The following is a 21208-nucleotide window of genomic DNA, read 5'->3' as shown; positions in this document are numbered from 1 at the left end:
ACCTTGGGCCTTTCAGGCCCTCTTGTTCTTTCAAAATTTGCCCCAACAAATGGTTTGATTTCAATATTTATAAAGTAATAAAAGTCCCAATGCTGTGAATATCCTTGCAAAATTGACGTTTAAAGTGTGAAAATTGTATCATTGTACGACAAATTAAAAAGTACCTTAACATTTTATTCGGAACTATGGTCACATTGACTGTTTGTAGAAACAAGTAGTGATTTTCCATATATAATTGACTAGAAGTAGCATTTATTAGCCAGTTAGCTGTGCAGTTTGAATTATGTGGTGTGTGTAAAAGATCTAGTTTAGCCACTTCCACAGTTTGCATTATTAAAGCAGCATAATGAAGCTCATTATGTGACTACCATCTGTATCGAGAATATGTTAAAAAAAAAGCCCAATACAATTTGTGTCATTTCAGAGGTACATTGTAGGAACTGAAGACATTGTATTACACATTTCATGAAAGCTTATTAGGCTCTTAACTATTTTGCGCTTTTTGAATTGGTGCAACGGTATATGATGGCTTGAACAATGACGCATATTTCATTATTGTAAAGAACAAGTTGTTTACAGACAGTTTGCACATTGATTAAAACTGAACAGTAGTGCTCCTGCATGTATTAGATTTGTACTGAAGTTTTGCAGCTCACAATTTTATAGGTTATCTGACAGTTTCATGATGTCTTATCAACTTCATTTTATTTTAATAATAGATAAAACAGCAGCTTTAAACTGGATATGACTTTTAGGTGTTTGATCTTTAATTGTGTATAAAATGTAACTCTATAGAACTTATAAATCATTTTGATAAATGTCTGTGGAAACTAAACTAGGTCATTTGCTTTGTGTTCTGTTTGATATTTGTGTTTGTGTTTCACAGCATGAAAATCCTAATATTCCTTTCAATTTCGGTGTTATTTGCACGAGAAGAAATATAATTATGTTGATGTGTCTTGAAATCAATACAGACACCTATACCCAGGTGTGCTGTTAATGAAGTAATCTGGCTCTTATCTAATGTTTGCTGGTCAAAAAAAGTCATGCGTTCCATTTCTAAACACAATGATCATACTGGAGTATCAGATTGCAGTATGATCTTTGTGAGTATTGATTTAAAAAATTAAAAACAGGATTGAGAATCAGAGAAATAATAGCGGTACTTTTACTCAAAGACTAAACAATAAAAATTATCAAAAGTTTTCACCGGTACCTTTATTGCTTGCAATGCTGTCCAAGCCTTGTTCCTTATGATATTGTTTCTTATGCTACAAGGTTATATTTGAATATACAATTTTCATCTATTAAATACATATGCTTTTGTTATGCTCCTTTAAATATAAAAATTAACATGATTATTATTTTAGAACATATTAGTATTGTACTGATTTTCCTTTTTAGTCAAACCTAGGTGGTTTCAACCGTTTACTTTAATTCCTCATGAAACCTTTATATATGTGTATGTGATGAATTAGGCAGTTTGCAACTTGCCTTATAAAAGTCAGTTGGTTGTGCACTGCATTGTCACGGTTTGTGCGTTTGAGCCTCAGCAAGGTCACATTACTTCTGTGGGAATTTTTGTATCGGCTAAGCATTTCCGGGAAAAGTGAAGTATGTCATCAGGCCACCATTATATGATCTAAAACTGTAACATTATTTGGAAAATCCTAGCAAATAAATTATGTTCTCATATTTTCATGTTGTTACCCTTTCATTGTAAAAAATTGTTTTTAAGTGAATGACAGCATATCACCACATGGGTTGCTTTTGTACACTATTAAGTTATTAGGATACGATTTGTTTTTCTTTTGTTAATTTCATACTGTATTCCTTTGTTAACATGATCTTATTGTGTTGATAGTTTGTTAATTTATGTAAAAAAAAGTTAATTATTTATCTTTGCATTAGTTTCTGTTTCCTTTGTGATTGCATTTGGTTAATTAAGCATGGGTCTTGCTTCAATTGTGCATTTATTTTTGTTTGGCAGGGTTCGCTGGAATAATGACGGGTAAAGAGCACACCGTGTTGTCATTCTCGTGTTGTTTTTGTTTAGTGGCTTGAATGTCAATTTGTGTGTTGGCTTTTCAAAACTTAAGAGATACCTTCTGCTGTAATTGATCTTGTATTTCATTTTGAAAATATTGTCCAGCAATTTTTTTTTCCATTTAAAATAGAATTGAAATGGGAAAGTTTCAATTGATCATAATTGATTAATATTATAGGCCCGATAAGCTATTTATTTAAAAGTTGTCATGCATTTTTAAAACATATTCCAAGTCTGAATTGGTAGAAGATGTTTTACTCTCTTCATTTTTTTATGATTCTTATATGAATTCTTGCAAACTAATATATTTAAGAAATTTTATATTAATTTGTCATGCTGTGTTATAAAAAGGAAAACTTACTTTATCTTGTCTCAGTTTGATTGTCGCACACTTTGTGTGCTTATTGTGTTGTTGGGTTGGTTTATTTTATTTTAAATAGGGAAGTTTTAAGTGTATTGAAATTTTTTCAAGTATTTAGTTATTTCAAGCATTAAATACTATTGGGCAAATAGAACTTAAGATCACAAAAACAGTGTTTTTGCGTTATAACTGTGTAACTGGCAGTGTAGCCACTATGTTTTACATGCTAGATGCCTCAGACTTTTACTCAAACCAAGGTGTTGGAAAAACAAAATTTTAATCAAAAGAACCCTGCTTTGTAATACATGTACTGATTTCAATAAGTAAATATTATGTTCTATATGTGTGTCTTTGTTTTGCAGACAATACACTGGTGACTATGGGCAGACTGCTGTGTACAACCCCTCCAATAATACGTATTATCAGACAAGCTCTGGTCAGGTAGGCTTACATGTATGTGCTATCATTTACTATAATTAATTACTACGAGGATGTAAATGGCCATGTTGAGCATTCAAAGCACTACAAAGCAGTAACAAGCAATATATTCAAAAAGTTCAATTTCATCCACAGGTTATTAGCAAACAAAATCTAATAAGTTTCCTGGAAAAAAAGACAAATACTGAAAAATTCTGCAATGTGCATACATTACCGTGATTACGTGTTACACTAATTTATGATCATTTCGACGATCTCCATTAACTAAGGAGTGGAGTTTGTAATGAAATTATCCACATTTTTTGAAAACCGGGCTTAATACATATTCTAGGTTAACGACGAATCAGGGGCAACTCATTCTGCTTTAATAGAATTTATTGTTTAAATGAAGTCTTTTAAGTGAAAATCCATTAGAGGCAGAAAGTGTTGTTCCTGATGAGCCTGTCACAGCACAGGCTAATCTGAAACGACACTTAATGCACATGAATTAAGCCTAGTTTTCCCAGAACAAGGCTTGAATAATGCTGTCATGTTCTTGCCCAGGTGACCAACATGGGCACAGTGATGCAAGGCCACATCCTGACCCAGCAGGGCAACACATACCTCATCCAGGGGGGCACCATGGATGGGGAGGGTGCACCCTTCACCCACACCACACGAGCATCACCCGCCACGGTAAGGACAACCTCTAAGCATATGCACTACTAGTGGATCTAAGAACTGGGCTTTTTCTCCCCTTCTTAAGTATCCCTGAGATGGAAAGCTTGACAATTTTGCCAGATCAAGACAAAAAGCCTTATCACAAATTGATTCCATGGGCATTTTGTTTCAATTTTTATGTTAAAATTTAAGGTATAAATAACCTCCAATTTTTTACTGATTAATGTTTGGAAGTTCGTGGAAAATAGGTAAAATACAAGGTTAATTTTTGCCAAAAATTATTTTAAGGCTGGTATAGAAGTTGCCCTGGAACAAAAGTGCTCGTGCATACTTTTAATGTAACTACATAATTTAATAATAAAATAATATATACACAATATCCTTCTATTGATGAGTAGTTAATAACCTTTACTAAATGCAATGTAATTATGAAGAATACATTAATATTGAAGACAGTATTTGTACTGTAAGAAATTAATATTGATCTATTGACTTTGTGGCCACTCTTGTGTTGCTGTCCTCGAGATCAACATCTAGCTCGTGTAGATTTATAGAAAATCATCTTTCGTTACTCTTATGAACGAGGCTGTTTTCGGAGAAAACCTGAGGTATTGTCATAGCCTGCTCGCCGTCCGCCGACGTCGTGCTAAAACCTTTACATTGGCTCTAAAATCAAAGTGCTTCCACCTACAACTTTGAAACTTCATATGTAGATGCACCTTGATGAGTTCTACACGCCACACCCATTTTAATGTTATAAATACTGACATGCTATCTCATGCTTCTCCTTTCCAAGGGGAATTAACTCATCCGGAATTTTAACTGGGAATCCGCCACCTCAATACCGTAATACAGGCCAGGTTAAACAAAGTGCAATGCAACCTAGGCAAAAATCGGTAACCAACCCTCAATATTCTTTCCGGATCGACCAGGCGTATAAGTGTCTTTTACGGCTCTGAATTGAAAATTGTTTTTCGATTTATTTCACTTGGTTGATTGGGTTTTGAACAGATAAATTGTGTTATTTATCTTTTTATTTCTCTTTCGGATTAATTTATGTGGATTTAATGGATTTTGTTTCATTTGTAAAGGTAAGCCATGCTTGTTTTTATCGAACAATGGTTTATTTCTACAATGCTGGGTGTTTTCAGGCGCGAACGACCACGTGCAAAACGTGCTCTTCTAATACATTGCTAGAACGTGCAAAGCATGTTCTTCTAATGTGTTACTAGATCGTTCAAAGCGTGTTCTTCTACTGACAGATTGTTTATCATTTGCCATTGTGTGCAATAATGATTTTAACGTTCCGTATGACAATCTAATTGATCGTCATTTTATTTTTCATCTGTTTTGAATTAAACTTTTGTTTAATTTATGATCTACGGCAGTATTATTATAATGTTCATTATGGTCAAATAATGATTTTATGTGCCGTATTATAATCTGGTCTGTGACAAGTTTATGGTTGAATATGCTTTGCTCTTGTTTTTCATATATTCGACTACATGATGGTCGCAGAAACAAGAGTGGATAAATACCCGGTGACTTCGCAGACCATGGATGACAAGTTGCAGCATCAGTCACCGGGTATCAGGCACGATGGCGACCCTACTATGCTCTTAGACAGTCGGTCAACATCAGACCATATGGCGACACCCGTCAGCCGGTCTTTGCCCGATGGCATTGGTCGATGTCCTTGACCAATGATATGACCGGCCGGTCACCAGTCCGGTCTGGTCACCGGTCCGGTTATGTCACCGGTCTGGTCATTAATCACCGGTCCGGTCATGATATGACTGGCCAGTCACCAGTCATGTCTCCGGTCTGATCATGTCACCGGTACGGTCTGGTCATTGATCATTGGTCCAGTCCGGTCACTTGTCCGGTCGGTAATGATATGACTGGTCCGGTCATTGGTCACCGGTCAACAGTCATCAGTTAGGCCTGCCACTGATAACATCAGTTACCAGTCAAGAAGAAGAACTCGGTCTTCATCATCGGATTATTCTTCTTCCTCCTATTTGTCGTCCAATGCATCGTCTTCATCAAGGAGTAGACATCGGACACGCTCTTGGACCGTCGAGCAGTTCTCATCGTCGCGGCTCTCGTAAGCAATCACGTCGTCACTCACGGAGACGGTATTCTAGAAGATCTCGGTCTCATTGCAGCCGATCTACATCTCGACAGCGCAGCCGATCCAGATCTCGACATAGCAGGAAACGAGGACATCGTCAACCTTCACGTAGACATCATCGGACTTCATTGAACACAACAGGATAGTTATCAAACATACCTCTCCTTTATGAGCAGTTCTCGGCGTTGATACGGAAACAATATTGTAGGAGAAAATGTTTCCAGCGTAGCCGAACAATATTTCGGCATCACAGTTATATGGGATGTCGCCACTTCTCACTTAGGCGTTGATGAACCTACTGGTCATATCAACGTTCTCCATTTTATTCCTTTAGGAATATCATGTCTCCATTCCACGTGTGATGGTTTTTCTTATGGCATCCACACATGTTGCAGTCACCGAGCCGTATTTGTATGCAAACACTAGTTCGTTAAACTGTCAGGCTTCGGGATTAGGTGTTAATTTCTCCACTACGACTACAAGGACACTTTATGCCTATTAATACTGATAATCTACCGTTGTTTTCCGGTTAATAATATCAGATGACTTCGTTGATGGTCATTCTTCTGCACCAGATATTGCCATTCGGACGCAGTTATATTATACCGGTTCGGTCCGATCACCGGACATCGGTCACCATTCAGCGGTCATATCACTGGTCACCGGTCAGAATAAGTAGTCGTTCATCATCAGCGGATTAGTTATCATCATCGGACTATTCTTCGTCATCGAATGAATCTTCGTCATCTGCTTTAGTAATGTCTCATCGCCATCGGATCTGATTTTTGGCACGATCTTCTTTTCCGAGCAGTGCTTGACATTGATATCAGACCTTATGGATTCCACCATTTTTAGGTCTAAGTGGTAGCGTCACCGGTAATATTATGACTGGTCCGTTCACCTGGCTACAGTTACCGGTCATTGACCGGTCCGGTTCGGTCACCAGTTACCAATCACCGGTATTCCACTGTGTTTTCATCGGTCAATTTTATAGTATCACGGGTATCGTCTACATAACCTAGTTGTATACCCCTGGCTATGATTGTATTGAATACTATATTTTATGGATACAACAATCTACATGACATTTTGTGTTTTTCAATACTGATGTTCTCCTGGCGACCGTTGGTTACCAAATCATCTCCGCTGACTTGGTCTATGGTGGATTTTCCTGACCAGCTATCCATTCTGGTGCTGGTTATGAACTACTAATACTACAAGATTATGAAATACCTATATCTGTTATTTCTACTTCTATCTCAACCAGCTACATGCAGACTACTTATCTTACAGATAGATCGGCTGAAGCGGGCTCGGAGTCTAGCATTGCTAATTGACCTCTATTTATGTTCGAGACCCAAAGGATAAATTCTTTTAACCGCCTTACCTGTCGGCTACAGACTTTGAGTCAATGTCACGGAACAGTTGTGGCACATAATTGACGCTAGCAGGATTAGCAAGACGACATTTCGTGTCAAGTTCTCTATTGCTCCAACGACAGTGCATATTTTCAAGCTACTGGAATCAACAAGAGTTCTGATACATAGGATTGCCTATCAGATTGACCGCATGGCGGATACAGTCTTGTAGATGGCTTGGGAGCTATTGAACTCAGATCTTAGATGCTAGGATCTGGAGGGGCCTCATCTTAAAGTTCTTCTTCTATTACTTTTCTGGCAATAACAGGCCGTCTTCCTATAACTGGTCGTATTCCTTTCGGAATTCGTCCCGGTTAGAAGTCTTGACGTAAATGGATTCATCAAGTCAGAATTGAAGACTTCCAAGCATTCTACCGGCAAGGGTGGACCCCCTTAAGGTTACTCCTAGGGTTTTCACCTTTTTCTGCCATCACACCTCAGATTCCGGAGGTACCACTGTCAATCATATTTCCGTACTTCGCTAATCGATGATTTTACAACCTGTATTCTCCAGGATTTTAAAGGCGCCTTTTATTGGTTCAAGAAAGCAGCTATATACTGTAGATAGGTCATAAACTTTTTAGTGTTAAACACTTTCCTACTTTTCTACCAATTTTCAAGTGTGTTGGGAGTGGGAAAGTTCGGCTTGCCGTGATTTCTTTCCCCTCCCATCCTTGACTAATGGTTCCAGCCCCCGGTCGGTATTTACTGGTCCGGTCACCGGTCTTTCTGCTGAGACGTCTTTTCTTACGTCCGTTTCAGCTTTATTTTTAAGTTAATTGTATTAATCTCGGGATTATTCAATGACACAGATTTCCATCTTTTTGTCATTATTTACCACTATTCAGTGGTTTCTAGACAAGAAGATTATCTTGGCAAGAATATAGTTTATTCTACCACAACCTTCCTTACATCTTATACAGATGTGAGCAGGGAAGGTTAGGGAAGATCACATAGAACAACTTATCTTGATTTTCTCAATTATGTGGTATCCTAATGAATATCACCTGCACATCTACATCTTGAAAAGCGAAAATTCTTTTTAGCTGTTTTTCATTTACAACACATTTTCACGATTCCTTTGTGATGGTTTCAACTAACATAGATCGGTCGTGGTTTACTTACAGACACGGAGGTGATCATATTATCAATCCTTGTATCTGGAAATCAGGAACTTATTCGTTCTTTGCAAGAACATCAAATTTTCTCTATCGTCTTGCTCATACCAGTTCGTCTCAACGCCCTGTTGGACATTTTGTCTTGCAGTTCAATCTGTCGAATTATTTTTGCGTTGGGTTTAAATAAATGTAATTGCGCATGCGCGGCAGTGATTTTGCAATGGCGTACACAAATTGATGCATAGTATATCGAGGAACGTTGTTTATCATCTAACGCTAGTAATGAGCGTTATGCGATCGTAGATCGCAGTATATACCAGTATGCTAAACAACGTCAATAATGCAGTTCACAGAAATCGATCCAGCAGGGTGTGCGATTGTTATACATTCGTCCACTTGACATAAACTGGAAATATCTTGCCTTCTTGGTGAGTTTTTGGAATAACCGAGTTGTTGCCATACTTTAATGCAATCTACTTAATGAACCATGGGATTATGGTTCTACGACCTTTTAAGTCTCCTGTACAATTATTTTCAGGAAATTTCTTCACAGGTCAAATATCATATCTCAGAGAGACATATTTTTACTGATCCAAACATGTGCTTCTACTTGTTTGGCCATTATTAAGTTATCTCTACATAAGAACGTTTTTCTGTTAGAGTTTCAATCCTTGTTACTTGTGCAAGGATAATTCCATCAGAACTGTATAAAGGTTCTATGGAAATTCTTTTTTGACTGGGTATTCAAGAGCATAGTTATTACCTTAATCACTCTGCTAGATACATAGAGGTTTTTCTCATCTTTTTCTTGATGATAAGAAATTTGTTCTTTTCTTCATGAAAGTATAGAGATTATGCTTTCGTATACCTTGTTTTGTGTAAGTCATCACAACTCTGTGCTGTCTTACCTATTTTGGAACTGATCCAAGCTATGGAACCTCAACACTATGTTTTTCGTTCCTTTACCTTCTTAAGAGGTTTTGGCTTGTGTTACATGTATTGGGATGCTTAAAGGCTCTATAAAAGTGACAAATCCAATTACACTGTAACTCCAATATAAAGCGCTCCGTTATAACGCTAAATCCAATATAACGCGGAGGGTGCTTGGATCCCATTTTTTCTCCAACCTTCCATTTGATTTCTGATTCAAATCCGTATTATGCAACTTCAGGTATTTTCAGACAATTCAAAGATGGCGGCAATCACAGTCATGTTGATTGCTTTATTCAACCGTCCATTGAACCGATTATAATCGCCTCGAGGTTAAACAACACCGACAGCTAATTGGTGTTAATCTGTTGTGTAATGTCAATAAAGGTGTGAAAAACTCGCGTGTCAGTGTTTATTACATGTATTCCTCATCAGAGCGGTTCAGTGCGATAATTTCCATAAGTTAAGTGCAAGCGGGATAGTTATACAATTCAAGTAATTCAAAACGATTGAAACATTCTTACTTTGATATGGTTGCAGTTTGACTACAGTCCAACCCCTCTTAAGCAGCCAGTCAAGGGAAACAGCCAAATTGGCTGCTTAAGCGGGGTGGCCTCTTAAGAGGGGGTTGGGTCATAGGGAGTCTGGAGTTGATGAGTGCATGGCCAACTGTTCAATTTTTGTATAAACAAAATGGTAAACATGTGTACATGTACTAAACAATGTATAGACTTAAAATACTTTTATTTCTTCCTTTCTAAAATCAGCTATAAGACAACATTTTCATTCAAAAAAATATTCTATTCATCTTTCTAATCATCATGAATATCATCATCATCAGAATCAAGTCAATGAAAAAGAATCATTCTCATGATTCATTGTTTACACAATGCGCGTTGTATGGTCCCAATGCACTTAAGATGGGATAAGTTGTGAATCAGTTATGCGTGAATAACTCCCGTGTCACTATAAATCGATAAATTAATCGGTTTATTGCAGTTTTATGGCTTTGAATACCTACCGCACGAATTGGTCCTGACAGTGATCTCCTTCACGATAAAATCTTGGCCAGTTACTTAAGAGACTGATAATAGCAACCGGTTGTAATCCTCCTGGTAATCGTGCTTTTCATGCATAATATTATAAAAACATTTTTTCGCCGCGTAAAGGGTTTTATCAAAATTAATATTGAAATCATTGTAAATATAAAACAAATATAAACGTTTTGTTTTATTCCCAAATGAGAATACTAATTTGTAATCCGAAACACACTCCTGATTGTTTAATGTTAACGAGACGTTTACAAATTCTAGCATCGTGTATTTCCTTTGTCCCGACAAAAGCGCGCGAAAATTATGCACCAATGTACAATGTCACGCCATACCCATGGTTCGAAAGCATGCGTGTATTGATTTTTGGATAAAAACTTTGTAGCACAGAGAACATGTAGATCAGTTGATTTCGGTTAAAAGTTTTGTTGTTCTTTTTAACTTTTAATTAGCCGATAATTGTCATAAATGTGTGCTTGAAATAGTATGAGCTACAAATAATAAATTAAGAATCTCCTTTCCAGTAATAATAGGTGATATTCGCACGTGCTGAAACAAAAAGATCAAACGGTCGCATATTGCTTTTAACCCGATAACCCGATAATCCGCCGCTAATTAATTGCAATTTGCAAGCTGGCTGTCAAAATGTTTATCACACATCACGCTTCAGTACTATAGAGCCTAAACCGCAGACTGGAAGTACGTATCGATTTTTTCGCCGTTGCGTCTGTGTAATTTTTCCAATGTACATGACTGACTTACTTGCGCGCGACCACTCATATGGGGGGAATTTAACATTTGGGATGCAAAATTGCTGGCCGCTGGCCGGAGAAACGGGGTTACCGCTTAAGAGGGGTTCATTATATAGTGTTTATCGACGGTCGCGGCACAGACCGGCCGCCTACACAGGGTGACCGGCGATGAGGGGTGACCGGAAGTAGGGGTTGGACTGTATATTAAATGAGCGGCTGTGAAATATACTGCCTACTGTATAAAACAACTTTTTCTGTCATTTCATTATCATTCTAGTATTATGTCATTTAATCTTTCAGTTCGTGTATAAGAAAATAAATAATGCAGACGATTTATTTACATGCGAACGCAGTGTACCGGCAATTGTTAACAGAGTTTCACTTTCATTTTCGCGCGGTATCAGAAAGTCCCCGGGAAACACGTTTTTTGCATGTGTATGACGCAATAAAACAATTTTTTGTACATGAGTCGTATTGCATTCAATCTAAATTTAAAGTCGCTCGTCCAATGAAAGCTCTGCCCCATAATGCACTGTACTCTTAACACTTCTAAAAATGGCATATATGCGCAAGGTTGTGTTTACGAATTTCTTAAACATATATCGTCATTAATGTTCAAGATTATTATTTTTTAAGTGATGTTGCAATTTTATTGGATTTATGATAAATGTGCACATTAGAAAAGCGGTATGTATACCGTTATCGATTCGATTCGGTTTATATGCATGTATTTGCGTCAACACAGCATGGCAATATACATAACCTATATTACAGGCTATTCTATACCTGTTTTTTTTAAAGCGCCCTGCAGTAAATGAGCTCAAAACCTATAACGCGGATCCGTTATAACGCTGTTTCGCGGCTTGGACCCCACTGACCGCGCTATATTGGAGTTACAGTGTATTATGCATAACAACTGGTCTGATTTTTACCGGATTTCAGTTACTCTTGCATATAAACTGCTAATAAAACAGCTTAGGTACAACGTTGTCAAGAATAATGGAAGATAAACCCGTTTCATAATTGGAAGAAATGTTTACATTTTTGCAACTAACGGGATGTGAAGCCTCAGAGCGGTGACATATGCTAAAAATAACCCAAAGAGAATTCAATTTTAATTCTATTTTAAACAACTTTTAACCAGCAGAAAGTAACTTATTAGATCACTACAAACGTTTTAATCATTTAGAAGAGACCTACTTTGTGGGTGACAAGAAAACGTTAAAAATCATCGTAATATTTTTGGTGACCTGAGTCACTTTCACTTTCTCTTTTCCGAGTAAACAGCGATGTAAATAAACTGATTGTTTGTAAACACAATTGACTTGGAGGACACTTTATTTTGAGCTCAAAACAAGTTGTTTTGCTTATTTTTTATTGTAATGTCCAATAGCATATATATATATATTGTTTTTTGATAACCTTTATAAATAAAATATGAAAAAAATATTAAAAAATCGGTAAATAATTACGGATCTTCATCTTTATAGAGCCTTTAATCATTAATGAGCTCCCTATGAACCTTTTTCATCAGGCTTATTAACAGTTCCAATATAATTTTAAGACGGTTTTCCTTCTTATTATGGCTTTTACCATACGGAGAAGTGAAATTCATGCTTTTTCTGTTGAATACTACCAATTCCAGTTGGATCTATGTCTTCACTTTGATGTGTCAGCCAGGATTCCTTGCTTAATATGAAGTCCTCTATACGGCTTTTAAAAAATCTTCAAGTTTCCAAGTTTTTCTTAAACTGGTAGTCATGAAGATGAGGATAAACTTATATGGCCAATCGGAGCTTTGAAGTTCTATCTCAGCAGTGTTAGTCCATTCGAGGTTCTCAAAAGACACTCTCCATTTCCCTATAAAGGGGGGGGGGAGATGTGTCTGCGGCTTCTATTTCTCGGGGTTAGACCTCGACTAAAGAAAGTTACTCTTATCTCTAAGGATTCATTCCTTTTTAGGATCTAACCGTATGAATTAAGAGCTCTGTCTGTTTTGTGGGCATATATTAATCACTCGCCACTTTTTGACCTGCTCTAAGCTGTTTTCTGGCGGAATCCGACCACCTTTTTATCTTTGTTTTCTGAAGTGCCAACAATACAATTTGTATATGTTTGGGCTTGTTGTGGTTTCACTAACGGTAGTGTCTTCTTTATGACATAGACATATTACTTTGTCCGAGAAGTCATAATTAATAACGTTTTAACTAAGATTACTTGATAACCCTTGTTTAGGGTTTTGCTATCATTCGCTGATAAGCCTGTTTATGGGTTCTACTGTGATGGGAAAATATATACGAACCTTCCCACCGCAGCTGCAAATTCAGCATGAGATAGCAGGTCAGTATTTATGACATTAAAACAAATTTTTAAAAATAAAATTTATTTTAATTATTAAATACTTACCTGCTATCGGTAAGTCCCGCCTCTCACCCCGCTATTCAATTAATATTTATGTATATTTATTGAAAGAATATTGAGGGTTGGTTACCTATTTTTGCCTAGGTTGCATTGCACTATGTTTAACCTGGCCTGTATTACGGTATTGAGGTGGCGGATTCCCAGTTAAATTCCGGATGAATTAATTCCCCTTTGAAAGGAGAAGCATGAGATAGCAGGTTAGTATTTAATAATTAAAATGAATTTTATTTATAAAAAAATTGTTTTGGGTCACTAGGTCAAAGGTCAAGGTCACTGTGACCTGTAAAAAAAGAAAAAAATTCTGACAAGCTTTCGCAGCCGAGCGTGGCACCCGTTATGCGGTGCTCTTGTTTTAATACTATTAGTATGGTGTTTAAAAATTTCATCAGTTTGGAGTTGATAAATCTGTTGCATTGAAGTGTATGGTAGAGGGAGGTTTGAATTTTCTGTCTTCAACATTTGTGTGTGTGTGTGACCTCAGTGTGGTTTGTAACCAGTGCCATCTGATAAAACACTACTCAGGCACCCAACCCAACTGTACTTTTGGCCTATATAACACTTGCAACATATATCTATCTAATAGTCACCTTGTCATGCCTGCCATACACTGTCATAGTAATAGCTTCGTTCTTGTAGGTAGAATATAGAAGCGTTTTAAACATGTTTATCAAAAGATTATATTGATTAAATCATTAGATGCTGATATTTAATAATCTCCCTGACGTTGCGCTGTCTTGTCAATAGAACAGTAATGTCATCTAGGACTTAGAAGCAGTGGCACTTGTTATTTCATTAATTGCCCTTTAAACTGCTGCAATTTTATCTTGGCATCAAAGCGTTTGATTTTTTTTTCCTTTTGATCTATAAAATTCTTGGAAGCACAAATGGAATTGTTTAGTGAAATGTAAAATATGTTCTGTCTGCTGTGTTGTTATTGATATTTTGTATGTACTGTAGTCATACAAAATATAGCTAACAAGTGTTATTGAAGTATATTCTCGTATATCTTAATAACATACAATTTGATGTTGAGTAAGACAAAGGAACTTCAAAAATTAAAGTTAATCCATTTTAAACACTTGTGCTGTTGAAGAAAAAAGAAAAATCTTGTAATTTGTACAATTATAAATTTGATGAATAATCAGATATTGGCATCGCATTTTGCAGCAGTTTAAAAGACCCTTTTATGGTGCACAATACTTTGTTACTGATGAACTTTGACCTTAAATCTCAATATCAACAATGGATACCTTGTCATAAATGTAGATTAAGTAACAACGGAATTGTTTAAGTGTCAGTATTTTCTTTGCGATTGGTGTCAAATACTAGGTTGTATCTTTGTAGGATGAGTTATACAACAGAAGTCAAGAAGTAAGTATCCTAAATCTAAATTGTCATTCTTGGTATTGACACACACTGCATTTCAATTGACATGACGGCTGATGGCCTAGTTAGCACACATAATGTATTTAACTCTTTCAGTGCTGGAACCGAATTTTAAAGGCCTTTGCAAACAGTTTGGATCCAGATGAGACGCCACAGAACATCTGGATCTAAACTGTTTGCTATTCTGATTGTATTCTTTGAATAAAATCGAAGAAAATGCTAATTTTAGAAATTCAACAGACAACATTTTAGCAGATGACAAATTTCCCAGCATGCAAAGGGTTAACAACATATTATGGAAATATTGTTTATATAGGGGATTTATAATCTATCTTGTTCAGATAAAAATCAACTAACAAAAACAAGAATGTTTTAAACTTTTTTATAGAGCCAATTTGTAAAGATATTTATTTTCAAGTAATTAAACCATTTATGCCTAGGGTCTAGAAAAAAGTCTTTGGCAAACAGCGTAGACCCAGATGAGACGATGCATGATGCAGCGTCTCATCTGGGGCCACGCTGTTTGCCAAAGCCTTTTTTCTAGACGCTAGGCATAAATGGTTTAATTTATTGAAATTTCTGTAAAAAATATTCTAAATATATAAATAAATATAGTAGACATCCCTAATATGGTAATAAATTGATCCAATTTAGAAGGATGGGAGAGTCCACTAGGCATAACTGGGTTAAACTGAGTAAATTAACCTGCTCCCGTCATGTCAATATTGAATGAATGCTGTAAACATACAAATCATACATATTTATCACATCACATAATAATCCCCCAATGTCATGCAGAATACTGACCTGTTTATACTGTTGAAGTTGTGTATGTTCATTGTATTGGATATGGGAAAATCTGCATGTTATATGTTCCTTAGAATAGTGGAGTATATTGTACATTGTGATTTTGTAGATTTTGTGCTACGCTTACGTTGCATATGAGGTTAAAGAGTTATAAAATTAAGCCATATAATGAATTTGCATGCTCAAATCATGAGCAGGCAGAATTTGGGTCTTGCATTTTGCATGTTTAATAGTTTACATTTGCAAAACTGAACCCTACTGAGAACCATCATGAGTCTCCCATACCAAAGACTTTGATTCTATCACGCATGTATGTTGTTTTATCTGTTTATGACACTAAGCATTTTTTTGCATTGTTAAACTTAAATCAGAACTTGTTATGTAGTCTGCAAAAATAACCTTTTTGTCTTCATAGTCAATTCAGCGATGAGCTTTAAACATTTCATAGTCAGGCTAATTTTTTGTATAGCAGAAAAGAAATAAAGATATTTTGCAATTAACTTAACCACTGCAGTCATTATATGTACTGCAATAAGGGGTTAATCTGTAAACAAAGTAGCAGTGTTCAGGCTTTATTCCATTCTTCGTGTTTATTTTACAGGATCAGTCATATTGCAAAACATGATATCACCTCTACTCTGAATGGTTTCAGTTTGACCATTTTACGGATTCAACTTCAACCCTTTACCACTCAGAAATGCACTTTGACGCATTTGAAGTCCTTTAGAAAATCAAATTAAATTTAAGTCCTTTCTTAATATAATCAAATTTGAAAGGCTTCATTTTCAACCATAAGATACTATGAGTAGCAAACAGCATAAAACCTGAACAGATTGGGAGTTACTCACAGGCTGTACTGGTTTTATGCTGTTTGCACATAGCCATTTTTATTTTGCTTCTGAGTGGAAAAGGGTTAACAGACCACCAAAACAAAACAAATTTTATTTCTCTGCAGCTGGTATTGATCTTAATCATATAAATGACAAACTTAAGTTATGGTTATTAGGTAATTTTGAAGCGATTTATAATAAAAAGTAAACCTTTGCCTTTTTCAACAACTTAGTAAAAAGCCTTGCACTTTAATTTCCAGGCCTTTTCTGCTCCATGTTGGGAAAACGCCACACCGGAATTTTTGGAATTTTGAGTCGTGAAAAAAAACATTTTGGGGAAAAAAAAAAATCGCAAAACTGGCTCAATTTTGAAAATTAATCACATGTAAATAGTGTTTCTTATATTTCAAAGAAGCCGTTAACTGGCAAAAAACGACTATTTTGATACATATTATTAAAATTTTACAAAATCTTATGAACATGATTGTGTGATAAGTGCAGGTTTTTTTCTGATTTTGGGGAAAGGGCCTGGCCTTTTTTAAGGGAAAAAAATCGCACGAATCGCCAAATTTTGGGGAAAATAAGGAAAGTCTTAAATAATCAATTTAACATATTTTACTGTTTTTAAAACAAATTCAAGGCAACAAATTATTTAATTATGCAATATTTTTAACCAGGTTTTCCGAAGGAAAAAACTGGTTATTAGATTGGCGAATGCGGGCGGGCTGGCTGGCTGGCTGGCGGGCGGGCGGAACAAGCTTGTCCGGGCCATAACTATGTCGTTCATCGTCAGATTTTAAAATCATTTGGCACATTTGTTCACCATCATTGGACGGTGTGTCGCGCGAAATAATTACGTCGATATCTCCAAGGTCAAGGTCACACTTTGAGTTCAAAGGTCAAAAATAGCCATAAATGAGCTTGTCCTGGCCATAACTATGTCATTCATTGTGAGATTTTAAAATCATTTGGCACATTTGTTCACCATCATGGGACGGTGTGTCCCACGAAAGAATCACGTCAATATCTCCAATGTCAAGGTCGCCACGACTAAAAATAGATTAAAAAAAAAAAAAAACTTACAAAGGGGGTTAATTTTTTTTGGTCATTTCAAAAGTTCAGTTTGAGTTTTCTCCCTTTATCAGATTTTTTTTTCACAATGAAAACCTGGTTTTGTGACAATTTTGTCCCTTGTTCCTTATATGGCTATATATGGCTATAGTAAAACCTTGTTAACACTCTAAAGGCCACATTTAGTGTCCAATCTTCATGAAACTTGATCAGAAGATTCATCCTGATAATATCTTGGACGAGTTCAAAAATGATGCCGGTTGGTTGAAAAACATGGCTGCCAGGGGGCCGGGCATTTTTCCTTATATGGCTAAAGTAAAACTTTGTTTACACTCTAGAGACCACATTTATTTTCGGATCTTCGTGAAACTTGGTCAGAAGATTTGTCCCAATAATATCTTGTTATCTCAGATGAGCGACTTTGGGCCCTCTTGTTGTTTTTTTGTGTTTTTTTTGGAAATTAGGAATTTTTTGCCACATTTTGGGAAAAAGTATACTTTTTGGGATTGGGAACATAGCCGAATTTTGGCTATAAGGCTATACAATCGGGCCAAAAAGAAACCCTGTATTTATTTAGTCTTTTCTGTGTTCAGTATGGGATAAGCTTTTGTAATGGTGTGAACATATGAAATGGCTAGTTATTGTATTGTCATGTTTTCTTTCAAGATATTCTCCATTAATTATCAATAAGGACTTTCACCATGTAGTTCTGTAAGTGGTTTGCTACCAATGTGTTTTCATTGAAAACATGAAGGTCCTTAAATTCACATGTCAATTGTACAAGGTGTCGAATGTGTGCACAGCTGTTCTCTGCCATGAAAATAAATAAGTACGTGTTTACTTATGACTTGTGACTCTTGTAGCTTCATGAATGTATTTTCTGATACCACTCAATGTCAAAAGCATTTGAAGACTGGTCTTTATTTCAGCAATCATTTCCAATTCTGAAATCAGTTATAATGAAATAATCTCTTTGGAAATGGGTACTTTTGAAAGCAAATAAATAATGTGATCACAGAAAGATTGTAAAGGTAAAGGCAGAGCTCCAGATAAGGGTCGTATTTTCGTAAGTACAAATTATTTTCAAGTCCGTTAAATATTTATTTTAAAATCTTGTCGTACCATTAAGAAATATGTAAAAATTCATCGAAGGCATGCAATCTAAGCACAGTTTGGGAATATGAAGGTATTTGAAAAAAAAATTGTATAATACTGAATAGACACTGTTGAACTCGTATAAATAAAGTTGTTAGTATGTTTATTTTGATTTTTTGCATGAAAATAACCATTATTATTTATTTTTAGGTCATTTAGAAAAGTTAAGAATTATTTTCCAAAACTAAGTAGTAACGTTAAGAATACAATTTCAGAGTTAAGAATTCTTTTTGAAAATCTGGTAGTAACGTTAAGAATTTCACAAAACCTTATCTAGAGCTCTGGTAAAGGCTCAGTTAAAATAAGGAAGGTCATCCTAGCCCAACATTTTTGGGAGACATCACTTCTCCAGTATCAGAATTTATTGAGAAGTTTGATAGAATTTGGGGAGAAATTTAATTACAACTGTCCGTTAATGGCAGCCTGTAAATCATCATTTGAATGCACAACAATTAAAAATCCATAACATGCATGTTCGGGACAGGTACATGTAAAATCTCAGTTTCAGAGAAGGTGAATTTTAAACTATAACCTGTTAATTAAAACACACAATTGAATATAAAGTCAAAGAATTTAGCTTGCCTTCTTACTGGTTAACACTTTTCCTTGCTTATTTCACACATTTTTGTGCATTGTTCATGTCAATAATCATCATGAATTTGGAGGAAAGTTTGATAATGTTTAGAGTCAAGCCATACATTGTCCTCTAGAATGACCCCTGATTAAACATCATATTGTTGTTGAACACTTTCTATACCCCCGAAGGAGGTAATATAATGATCGGACCGTCCGTCTTTCCATCACACTTGGCGTTTAGGCTTCACGTTTAGGTTTCGAAAAATGCTCATAACTTCTATGTCCCTTCACATAGCAATTTGATATTTGGCATGCATGTGTATCTCATGGAGCTGCACATTTTGAGTGGTGAAAGGTCAAAGTTAAGGTCATCCTTCAAGGTCAAAGGTAAAAAAATACAAGTATCAAAGTGGCGCAGTAGAGGGCATTGTGTTTCTGACAAACACATCTCTTGTTCTTGACATAATGTATATTGATATCTTAATGGGTTTGCTTGTCATAATAGTTTTATTTAATATATCTAGTGTTTATTTTTCACCATTTTGGGAATGTGGCTGGATCGTTTTTGGAATAATTGGGGAGTAACTTTGTGGTTAAAATTTGGAAATTACTGTTGTTGTTTTGCTAACAAAATGCTTTAAAATTGAGAATATACCCGGAAAGTGGTTTCTTTATTATATTTACTAAGGTTCAACTAATATAGCTGTACGGAACATGAATAAAATGTTGAGATCTAAAAAAACTGTTATTTTTTTGTGAATTCGAACTAAAAAAAACCACACTGATACCGGTCCTTAAAGCTGGTGCAATACTATTGTTTCCCAGTTTTGGTATGTTATGAAGACAAGGTATCCATTGTTCATTAATAAAATGAAACATTTATTTATCTAACATAATCACATTTGCACGTTTTTGTTACTCATTTGGTGGTAGTAATAGTTCTGTGTGTTAATGTTAATAACATTTATTGGTTTCTAATGTGTGTATTGTGATTGAAAGTTTGAGGAGTAGAGATCATGGAAACTCCTGAGTTCATAGAAAGTTCATGAAATGCTGCACTTTATGTAGTCTTGTTTGCATGCCATGTCTATGTATTCTATGTTTTGTTTTTTAAGTTTTAGAAATATTTTCATTATTTTAAACTGCAATCCCAAAACTTGCATTATTGCAGAGTACCTTCAATAGATTTTGATCCTACATGTTTATCAAACAATGAAGGCATCATAATCTTAGTACCGGTATGCTTTTTAGCATAGGTGCGTTTACGCACCTATGCTTATGGTATATACCACATTTCGAAAATCCACATCGATCGGTTGCCCTTTATGAAGCCTTACCTGATCAAAAATCAGACGAAATATCTATTTAATTTAGTATATGGTCATTCTTACAGTTGTTTTTTTTTTAAACATTTTTCTAACGTTTTCTTCCAAGAATATTGCTGACACCGTTTTTAGTGATTTTTTCTAAGACCGTTTTATGTCAAAAAATCTTCTTATAACCTAAAACAAATTTCGTTCGTAAAACCATTCTATCTGCAACCTCAATCTCCTACGCAGTGGCCTCCCTTATACTAGAAGTTACTGACCGGGCGAAGCAAGGGAAGTAACTGCTGTGAGGAGTTTCTATAAAAATCTGCATTCAGAAATCTGTATTCAGAACTCAATCTGTTGTGCACGTCTGCATCTAACGCTTACCACAAGTTTTACGACAAATTCTTGACGCAGACGAATAGGGTAGGGTCTATTTTCATTTGTGAAAAGAATAGTTCGATACAGATCTGTCCGTGCTTAAATTTTGAAAGGCTTGGGTAATTATTTTTCATAAGCGTTTCAAACACTGATGTAAATGGAAAGATTATCTATTTAAAGAGTCGGTAATTGTTTGAAATTATTGATTTGAGAAATTTGCGGATGGCGATATCGAACTACATTATACCACGTGACGCCATTCTTCCCTGTATCTTGCACCTATGCTTTTAACGCCATCGGCGCTCTCGTTTGTTAATGAGTGAAAGATGTGCTTTCCTGCATCTATTCAACAGCATCAAATTAC

General features: G+C 35.8%; 1 protein-coding gene across 15 annotated transcripts in view; it reads left to right on the top strand.

The window, feature by feature from the left end:
- LOC127854180 (transcription factor RFX3-like) overlaps nt 1-21208 on the top strand; it is a 69567-nt gene that overhangs the window by 21532 nt on the left and 26827 nt on the right. For 5 of the 15 annotated variants that reach the window (XM_052389183.1, XM_052389179.1, XM_052389184.1 and 2 more), the window contains 4 exons: nt 1991-2011; nt 2771-2861; nt 3390-3521; nt 14673-14699. In XM_052389183.1, the coding sequence (XP_052245143.1) occupies nt 1991-2011; nt 2771-2861; nt 3390-3521; nt 14673-14699 (271 nt within the window). The remainder of the gene's footprint in view (nt 1-1990; nt 2012-2770; nt 2862-3389; nt 3522-14672; nt 14700-21208) is intronic. The other 10 variants (XM_052389185.1, XM_052389180.1, XM_052389187.1 and 7 more) reach the window with 6 other exon arrangements.

The sequence above is a fragment of the Dreissena polymorpha genome, chromosome 12, assembly GCF_020536995.1.
Source record: "Dreissena polymorpha isolate Duluth1 chromosome 12, UMN_Dpol_1.0, whole genome shotgun sequence".
Classification (NCBI taxonomy): Eukaryota; Metazoa; Mollusca; class Bivalvia; order Myida; family Dreissenidae; genus Dreissena; species Dreissena polymorpha.
The sequence above is the reverse complement of the archived record's forward strand: the minus strand, read 5'-3'. Positions and strand labels throughout refer to the sequence as shown.